At 37.2% G+C, this 10,344-nt stretch overlaps 2 protein-coding genes across 2 annotated transcripts; both read right to left on the minus strand.

Annotated features, from left to right (window-relative positions):
- Nucleotides 1-105: 105 nt before the first annotated feature.
- Nucleotides 106-3,602, minus strand: LOC117634647 (2-alkenal reductase (NADP(+)-dependent)-like). Its single transcript, XM_034368831.1, has 5 exons — nucleotides 3,209-3,602; nucleotides 2,746-2,923; nucleotides 2,056-2,222; nucleotides 1,453-1,535; nucleotides 106-808 (listed from the first exon to the last, which is right to left on the minus strand). Exons 1-5 carry the CDS (start codon nucleotides 3,449-3,451, stop codon nucleotides 433-435), a joined length of 1,047 nt encoding a protein of 348 aa, XP_034224722.1. The 5' UTR covers nucleotides 3,452-3,602; the 3' UTR covers nucleotides 106-432.
- Nucleotides 3,603-3,953: 351 nt separating this feature from the next.
- Nucleotides 3,954-6,294, minus strand: LOC117634871 (polygalacturonase-like). The gene is made up of 4 exons (XM_034369141.1): nucleotides 5,781-6,294; nucleotides 4,857-5,146; nucleotides 4,528-4,756; nucleotides 3,954-4,424 (listed from the first exon to the last, which is right to left on the minus strand). Exons 1-4 carry the CDS (start codon nucleotides 6,228-6,230, stop codon nucleotides 4,206-4,208), a joined length of 1,188 nt encoding a protein of 395 aa, XP_034225032.1. The 5' UTR covers nucleotides 6,231-6,294; the 3' UTR covers nucleotides 3,954-4,205.
- Nucleotides 6,295-10,344: the final 4,050 nt, after the last annotated feature.

Below are 10,344 nucleotides of genomic sequence, written 5' to 3' on the forward strand. Positions count from 1 at the left end.
ATAAGGCATAACGGACGTCTCCTATCTTATGAACTTTAAGGTGTAGCAAGTTTCATACACACAATTTTTCAATTATTTTTATTTTTGCTTCATAAAGCACCAGAGTTATCGAATCAATCAATCAATGCGTATTATTATTCAGATTGAAGAAATAAACAGGAGAGAGAAGCATCCAATCCAACGGCATGATTGACAATGCAATTTAACCAAAGCAGGCATCATCACACACTGACAGTACGTTCGTTTGCTCTACTATACAGAATACAGAATACAGAATACAGAATACAGAATACTTACCTAGAATAAGCACGAATTCACATCCATAAACAGAGTAACAGACACACTTAGACAACACTCAAGAGTCAAGAGGCACACTGAGATGCACGCACCGGCACAATAAGATATACAACAAAACAAAGGCCATCCAACTAATTAATGGGACACTGAAACCACTTGTTTTCCAACGTTGCGACCACTAAAAAGTCCAACCAAAGCTGCAGGTCCATTCTCAAGCCCTTCAGCAATGTCTTCTAAATATACCACTCTTCCCTCTCTTATGCAAGGCAGAATATACTCCAAGTACTTGGGATACAGGTGATAGTAATCCCGGACTGTAAATCCTTGCATATGGATCCGCTTATATATCAGACACATCAAATTCGTCACACCTTCCGGTCGATCAAGATTATACTGTGATATCATTCCACACACTGCAATGCGGCCATGGACTCTCATGTTAAGGAGGACCGCATCAAGCAAATTTCCCCCAACATTCTCAAAGTATATGTCAATGCCTTCTGGAAAGTACCTGATAATGGAAGCTAGTGTGAGTTTAGTATGATCCAATCCAAATCACTGTAGTCACATGATAGTTTCATCTGCAGTCACATAAATTCTCATGAGACTTTTCTTCACTTTTGTGTCATGATTGTCTGATATGTTGGCCATCACATGTCATATCTGCATACCAAATTGTTGATGTGTGATGGGCAGTATGCATAACATCAACAAAAATAATGGAAATAATTCAGATGGCAAAGTTTTTTTTATATCCCTAGTGTGTGTCATCCACATTAACTTCATTCCCTGCACTATATATAAAGAATTCATGAAATGGCACAGTGCTTTCTCAATATGTTTCTTTTTTTTCTTTTTCTTTTTTTCAGAATTAGAAGATGGCTAAACCTCATTGCATATGCCTAGTATATACCTAAACTTAATGTTGCATAGCACATTTGCAAGTTACTTTTGCATAAAGTTGCAGAGATAGATGAAGCTCCTCCAAATTTGTGTGGTAGATTGTAAAGTGTTTATGGAAGATTGACAGAGATGTATATGGATGAAGCTGAAGCTGAAAATATACTCTTCACATGACATATAAATTATTAAATGCACATTCTTCGAGTTTCAGAGCAAAATTTAGGCTCCATTTGCAGCGAACTATGCACTGACCTTTTCAAAGCTGCATTCAAGTCATGCTCTTCCTTATAATTGAAAGCTTCATCAAATTTAAGCTTATTCTTCAAAAGTTCAACCTAGTATAAAAATACGCAGAAGATATCATTTTTTGAAAACTATATACAACCAGACACCCCCACAAGCCACATGCAACAATCTTAAACTCCCATACTCATTATTTAAAATATTTAAGTTAATCTTGGAATAAATAACTCCATTGTTAAAAATTTGCACCGAAAGTGAAAAATGCTTTTGGACTTCTGCATTAGAATTTGCACCCAAGAATGTAAAAGGGGAATTACCACTACTCAAACATAAGCAAGAAAATCCAACTAAACAATCATACTATAAATTCTGGATAGCAGGCAGCCATAGAAAATGGCACCTAAGTTGAAATGAAAAAGTGAACTGAAAGCATACATTTTCCTTACTTCCAAAATTTCAAACAAAAGTCAATGACGAAGAATTTTCACAAAGAAAACTACAAAATACTCCAACAATGTCAAGCATATCTAACTAAGAAATAATATGATATGTTCTACTCTTCCAGATACCAGCAAAGCAAGCAAATTGGGGAAAAAGATGCCAACTTTATACCTTTTCTTTACTTCCAGCACTTCCAACAACATAACAACCCAACAATTTTGCAAATTGTCCAACTAGCTGACCAACTGCACCAGATGCTGCTGAAATGAAGACATATTCTCCCTTCTTAGGAGAACAAACTTCGTTGAAGCCTGCATAGGCAGTCATGCCGGGCATACCTATGGAAGAAGGAAAACAGAAATGCGCACAATTTACAGGGGGCTTTGAGGGTATAAGTACAAGAGCATGAAAAAAGCACACACACAGACTGTCCTAGTAGTACATCTTCTGAAACAATTAAAAAGATAAACACAAGACTTCGCTTTACTACTCATAAGTCCCAACTCCACCAAAGTTCTAGGGGGCACAATTGAAGCCGATATCAGAATGTCTCTTATAACTTATGCAACAAATATAAGATCATAAGTGGTCATCAATACAATTTCCAATGGCAAACCACTAATTTAATAATACAAGTGCAAATTATTGTGTCGGCTTTCTAGAATTCACCAATGAGCTACCATCCCACCCAAGAATTGAAATCCACCAAAGATGTGTAGAGAAAGGTACCATTAGCAATAAATGATTCACAGACACCCCTTAAGTATGGTTGTTTGAGACACAAAGAAACGGTCAATCCATATGAAACTAAGCAGAGCAGAGATCTTCAATCCAAACATCATGGAGGAGCAAACAACTTACCAAGAATGCCGGTATAGTAGGAAAGGGGTACATCAGCGTGTTGGATCTTATGGAAGCTTTCTGGCGTGGTGATTAGGCTAAAATCTTCCCATTTGGTTGTGCCCCAGACTAAGTCACCTTCCTTAAAGTCTGGATGCCGGGAATCCAAAACTTTAGCCACTCCATAGCCATTCAAGGGCTGCCCAATGTTTTTTTTTTATCAATAATTGATTGTTAACAACTAGAGTCTCAACACTGTATTATACAACATCAACTTGAAATTTCCAAACACAACAAAAATGGAATCAAAGGTTCTTAATTGGGATGAAATTTCCAAAGACAACAAAAATGGAATCAAAGGTTCTTAATTGGGATGAAATTTCTGCTTCAAAATTAATTTTAAAAACAAATTAGACGCATTTTGTTTTCAGAGAAATGAAAGGCAAAGGGAAAATAGAGAATAAGTGATAAGTGGTGGTCTTACAGAGCCAGGGGCAAAGGGTGTAAAATAAGAAGAAGTTTCGTCTCCAGGTTTCCTCATACGGATGCGCATCACAGGATCACAGGACAAGTAGAGGTTCTTGACCAAGACGGAAAGGGGAGCTTCTTCTTCGTGAGGGACTTTCAACTTGATAGTAGCAGTATCGCTAATGTACATGTCTGACTCTTTGGGAACGCCTTCCACATAATTCTTGAATATCACTTGTTTGTTCTTCACTTCCGCCATCGTCGCTTTATTTATCTATTTGCGTCTCTCTCTCTCTCTCTCTCTCTCTCTCTCTCTCTCTCTCTCTCTCTGTTTTCAGCTTTCAGAGTCTTGACGGACGAACAGACCTCTGTTGTTTTTGTACTGTATTTATCTGTTTTCAGCTTTCAGAGTCTTGACGGACGAACAGACCTCTGTTGTTTTTGTACTGTATTTATTTTCGGCTTTATTTTCCTATACTTCAAGTGAAAAGGCCCATCCAAGGCCCAATTTATCTATACTTCAAGTCAAGTTTTTTATTTATTGAACACACAACCCAACCCAACTCAACCCAACCCAACCCATCACTTGTTTGATGGGTTAAATTAGTTGGGCCAAGGATTTATTATCATATGTCCATCTGGAATTAGAAACTGCAATTAAAATCAAGAAAACTAAAATAGAAAACACATCTCAATTCTCAATCAATAATATTAATAATACGCTTACTATTATATTAATTCAGATAGCAAGTAAATCAGATCTCTTACAACACTCCAATCCATTTAAGGGGTTGGATTGGATTGGGTTGGGTTGAGTTGGGTTGGGTTGGGTTGCTTGGCCAGGCTCCAAGGAAGCCCAATCCAATGGGCTGCCAACACCGCAGACTCAAGCAAGAATACATATATCACCAACCACCTACCTAAGTAAACATCTTCCTAACCCATTTAATTTAGTTTAATTTAATTACTACTACAAAGCCTAGAAGCCTAGAAGCCTAGAAGCCTAGAAGAGGCTACAAGCAACTTGTAGGTTGAACCGTACCGGCCGCTGTTCCGCCTGCATACTTGCATGAAGCTTCAGCTGCTTGGTTCTTGTAAGTGAGCTTCACATCCTCCAATTTGATTCCACTACAAGGGTACTTGGAACTACAATCGAATTTCACAGCCACTTGTGTTGCCGATGTACCGTGAATGTCTTGGTATATCACGTCGCTGATTTTAACTCCAGAAACCTAAACATTATTAATACAAGCGAAGCAACACAAATTAATTAGGGTCATGAATTAATTTTGATAGATCATCAAGTCACCAACCAAGTGCATGCATCGTAATTACCTGACCAGGACAACCTTTGTTTCCAGGGCAATAATTTTGATCAATGACGATGGGATTTTGAACATTGACATTTACAATATGTTGGAAAAGAATGTTCCTCGCAAATCCAGTGCTAGGTCTCCCCCAAGACTTAATTCTTACACCATTCTGAGTACCAGTAAAGGTAACCGTTTTAACTGTAACATTTTGGACACCATCCTCTTGTGAGTCCTTTCCTAAGCTCCCAATACTACACCAACAATTAAACAACCAAACAAAATGCTAAATTAGTTTATTATTATTAATTCACATGTACTGTAGGAGCGTGCAGGGGCTAGTTAATTACGTACCTGATTCCATGGCCGGGTCCACATGCAACGTTTTCAATCCACAAATTGGTGGTGCCAGGGCCAATTGAGACACAATCATCACCAGTTGCAATTTTGGAGTTGAGAATGGTGACTCCAGACGACATTTGAACGTGGATGCCATCGGTGTTGGGGCTGTTACCGGAGGCGGAAACCTTCACACCTTGCATTTTCACATTTTGACACCCGTTGATCACTATGTGGAACATTTGGCTGTTTAGGGATGCTAATCCATTCACCACAATGTTGTTGGAGCTGGAAAAACCCAGTGTCTGCACATACATGCATACATACATAACTTAATTAGGGGCTTGTCTTCGTGTGGCAACATACATACATACATACATACATATATGAATATGATGATCATGCTTCATGATTCACGATTCATGATTCATGTGCATGCATTAACAAATTAATTATATCCTTCCTTGGAGCTTGGTGCACGCAAAAGCAATTAATATATAATGCAAATTATTCAAGGGTATAATAAATAAATAAGCACATGCATATTTGTGGCGTTATTCATCATCAATGATATTGTTCCTTTCCTTGTTAATGCTCTTAATTGTAATAATTAAGAGGGATATGATCAGTTACCAATTCCCCGTATTTATTAGAGGTGTAAACAGTCATCCTTAAATTTAAAAACCGTCGGCGCCAGAGGTAGTTTGCATGCATGAGGGGCATTTGGTTAGCTAGGGACAAGCTGATCAAGTAAAAATATGAACAGTACGTAACCGCTCAAATAAAAATATTACTTAATGCCCACTTTTCTTAATATATATCTATTATCTATCATATGATCTTTAATTGTATTAAAAATTAAAATAAAAAGTAATTGATTTGATTATAATTAATTTATATATCATTGCCTTAAAATAAAGGGAAGGAATTACTACTTACGGTTGCTCCGCGGGGACAACTCTTGGTTGACGCCTTGCAAGCCCACAAGCCACTGCCCTGTCCGTCGAGAAGTCCTCCGGAAATGGTGACCCCGTTCACATGCTCAAACAAGATCCAGTTACCGGCGTTTCCAATGACGCGGTAGTCGGAGGGGGCCACCAGGGTGCCATCAATGCGGAAGGTGATGGCGTTGTTCTTGCAAGGCCCGCTGAAGGCAGCATTTTGAAGCAGGAACCTTCCAGCGGGGACATAAATCACAGCGGGCTGCACGGACGCACAAGCTTTAGACCAGGCAGAGAGGAAGACCTTGGTTGAGTCAGTCTTGCCATCTGCTATGGCTCCTAAGCTGGTCACGCTGTAGGTTAGGTCTGCAGCATGCGCACCGCCCATCATCAAGACTAGTTGTGAGAGAAGGAGGAGGAGGAGGAGGAGGGTTTTGGGGTTTGCCATTTGCTTTCACTAACTAACTATAGGCTATAGCTCTAGCTGGAGGATGAGTTGAAGGAGGAGTCTGGAGATGTGGAAGTTGAAACGGTTTGAGGGGTATTTATAGAGACGAGAGAGAGACAACCTTGTAGTTGGTAGTTAGTTACTAGTGCATAGAGAGAGCATTGAAAGAAGAGTAGAGATAAGGAAAGAGGGGTATATTGCTTTTCTCAATCTTTGGCTCTACTTTACCAAAATGACCTTACGTAACTAACTAACTAACTAGCTGGGTGGTTTTTTCGCTTCTACTTTTGAATTGTAATCAGGAATACGCAATGCATGCATCACATTCTAAAGCTCTTGCTAGCTTCCAATCACGCGCAACTTCTGTGCCTTCAATTCATGCGCAACTTCACGTACCTCTTTTTTTTCTTCATATTTTGTCATCCTGCCGTTTTAAAATCCAGAATGAAATCATTATTACGTGTGAATATGTGAATATGTGAATATGTGAATATGTGCTGTGAACAATTGATTACCCAAAACAATTAACTTGTCCTCGGATCCGTTTCTAGTAGGAAAATACCAAAAACAAATTATAGTGGGACTTGAGCAACCGCATAATGTATATGTATATGCAGTGCAGGATCTCCTAACCTTCTCATAGATTCATGCAAATGCAATATTGACGGACCCCGTACCGTATATATATATATATATATATATATATATATCAGGTTTTGAGGTTGACGTCATATTTTATGAATACATGAATTAATTCATGTGTGCTACTGTTTAACTTTTTAAGGAAATTATTATATAGGTTAATTAGGTTATGGTAATGTTGTAATTTGAAGAAAAATGGAGGGTACGTACGTAAATCTAATTCCTTACACAAATAGGAGGGGAAAATCCAACGCGGGGTAGACGACGTGACAAATGCGATGCGAATGGATCGTAGAAAACGGAGACGCAAGCGGCGGTGTCATGCCCAAAACCCAAGGCTCGCGGTTCGCCTCCTCCGTCTTGTTTGAGTGTGTGTTTTTGTTGTTGTTCTTTTCAGTTTGCTTTTTGGTTTGGAAGGGTTCGATTCCCCTACTATTAATAAAATATTATTTCATACATTCCCCAAATCTGAAGATTCCTATAAAAACTGCCTAACTATAAAAAAGAAAAAGAAAAAAAAAGTAGCAGCTAAACTGCTTCATACATATTATATTATAATATATGCAGAGCTCTCTCTCTCTCTCTCTCTCTCTCTCTCTCTCTCTCTCTCTAATATTTTATACATTCCCCATATCTGAAGATACCTATAAAAACTGCCTACCTATAAAAAAAAAAAAAGTAGCGGCTAAACTGCTTCTTACATATTATAATATATGCACCTCTCTCTCTCTCTCTCTCTCTCTCTCTCTCTCTCTCTCTCTCTCTCTCATTAACGCTTGTTTGTTCGACATTATGCTCTATGTTGCTCATTGAGATATCCCATTCATCTACCAACCATGGATGATCATGTCATGTGCTTGGAAGTAATTAAACAATTTTTACAAAGGAGCTAGAGGGAGAGAAAGAAGATTAGGCTGATAATTAAGTAAATTTGTCCACAAAAATGCTATGTGTTGTGCAGATTCATCGATAATTAATTTAATGACGTAATCATCAAGAGATTGCAAGAGCCATATATAGTCGTTGATGAGAAATGTACTGTTTCTTTTTAATCATATGTATGGTGTACTAATTATGTTTCCCCATTACAATACAATTTACATACGCTAGCTATAAGCTATTGGCTTACTAGGTGTATTAATGTATGTATACTATTAGTGCATGTGTATGTGCATGTGCATCTCCTCCTTTAATGTTGCCCGCTCACATGCATAAGGATCGATAATACATTTGGAATGAATAAAAATGCCTACTCATTTTACAATCACAAGAAGCAAAGGATGGTAGGAATGTTTTGTCTGGCTGGCAGATCAAGTTTTTTTAGCCCATGTTTCACCTTATATAACTATATGCAACATGAACATATTTGATCAGTGTTTTTGGGACGTCCATGTTAGGCAGCAAAGCTCATGAATTAGTGCTGCTTGCTTGTTTCAAGGGATTCCCTTTTTCAGGCCATTTTTCTTTGTGAAGAGCTACAGCCATGTGATTAGTATTGACCTTAATTCTTACACTTCAACATATATAAAAGTTTGACAATTTGAATTATTTGAAATACAATGTAAAATAATAAGCTCACAAAAGTATTCCTCATCAACTTATTTGAGGAATTCCTCAACTAAAAGCTTTCTCTCATTATGTATATATAGGTTAGGCATATCAACTTACACAAACAAGACAATACAAGTGCATATTCTTAAAATTGAGGAGGAGATCCTCCTTAAAATCAATGGAGTTTTGACACTTGTCAAATTTTAACAACATTGACAAAGTTTCAACAAAAAAGTATAAACAATATTAAAATAATTTAATACTGTCAAAACCACATTGGTTGTAAGGAGGAGCTCCTCCTCAATCTTAAGGAGCCAAGCTTTTTCCATACTATATATATATATTGCAAATAAATTATTCATGCCTATATAATCGTCCTAAAATTCACTTAATTAATTAACAAGGTTGCGATAGATGTCTACTATAACAAATGAGATTTTCACACTTATCAATTTTATTTAACTTTTTCTTTTTATAAAATTTTTTAAAATTTTTTTGTTTTGGACTATGACAAGTGTCAAAATCCTATATGCATTGAGAAGGAACTCCTCCTTAATTTTAAGGAGCCAAGTCTTGCTCCGAAATTAAGTTCCTCCAAATTAAGGGAGAAAAAGGTGAGGAAAAATAAAGTTTTCATTTTTACCGTAATTGGGTCTTAGGAATGAAGAATAATAGAAAATGACGGGCACCATCCAACTATTTTTTCCTTGATGGATGGAGAGGTGACGTTGTGTAAAAAAAGTGGTACAATTAAGCCCACCTTTTGAAACGGTAGTGCAATGCATGATCTCAATTATTTCAACTAGTATTCTACGGATCGAGATGACATTGTTTACGGTCCATAGTCATGCCAAATTAGGTCAAAATCACATGATTTCTTACCCAACCCCACTGCAAATAGTCAAACTAAACAAATCTAGCGCCTAAATTAGCGCAGCTAGCGGCGAACCCACTAAATATTATATATATTTATTTTGTAACATTTTTCTGCAATATATAATGAGTGTTGTTTCGACCGTTTAAAATATATTTACTGACTACATTGTTAACCTTATCTTTTATACAAATGGGTTCCATATATATTAGTGGGGTCTACCTCTATTAGATATAGAAGGGTGATTAGCAAAATAGTTAATAAATATGATCCAAATAGCATTATTGATATATAATTTAACGATGGATTGTGATAATGTGTTATGAGTTGACTCACACACAAACGTGTTAAGTGGGTAAAACTTAAAAGATTAGATATAAATGAGTAGCTGCTTTGAGTCTTGACTTGGAGAATGGGCTCAATCAAAAGTTGCAACCCTAAACCCTAATGAGACAAAGCTAGCCTAGCCATGGACTGAGCCTTGCATTTGTCTCAAGTTTAGCCCACATTTCTTTAACAGGCCTTCTGACTAAATACTAATGTGTTAGGGCTAAAGATCGAGTGTTGTATACTCAAAAATATTCGGGTGCGCTGTAAGCCACCCTAGCACAAGATGCTCCGATTCTAAGAATTCCCCACGTTGTCTCTTGGATCGGAGACATCCAAAACAATACGCTTAATTCATGGTGTCATGACTTGTATATTAGGTAGCGTTGGTGTGTGTGACAATGTGAGATTATTCGTAAAGGATCTATAGATTGAATTTTACATAACTGTGTCTGTCAGTAATACTACTGCACCGCCACCATTGCCACCATTGCCACCATATACCTGCGTAACATATATACGACCATCACATTAATTGTTGAGTACAATTTGTATAACAAAGAGAGTCACATTTAAGTTAACCATTATTAATGAAACAAACTGTCGGTCCAAAATATCTTAAGTATGGGGTTCAATTTTACTTTTTGATTCATTCATTCATCAACTTCTTCATTAATTTTGATCATCATCATCACAAGCTAATCATTTAATTAAGGGGAG

The sequence above is a fragment of the Prunus dulcis genome, chromosome 7, assembly GCF_902201215.1.
Source record: "Prunus dulcis chromosome 7, ALMONDv2, whole genome shotgun sequence".
Lineage (NCBI taxonomy): Eukaryota > Viridiplantae > Streptophyta > Magnoliopsida > Rosales > Rosaceae > Prunus > Prunus dulcis.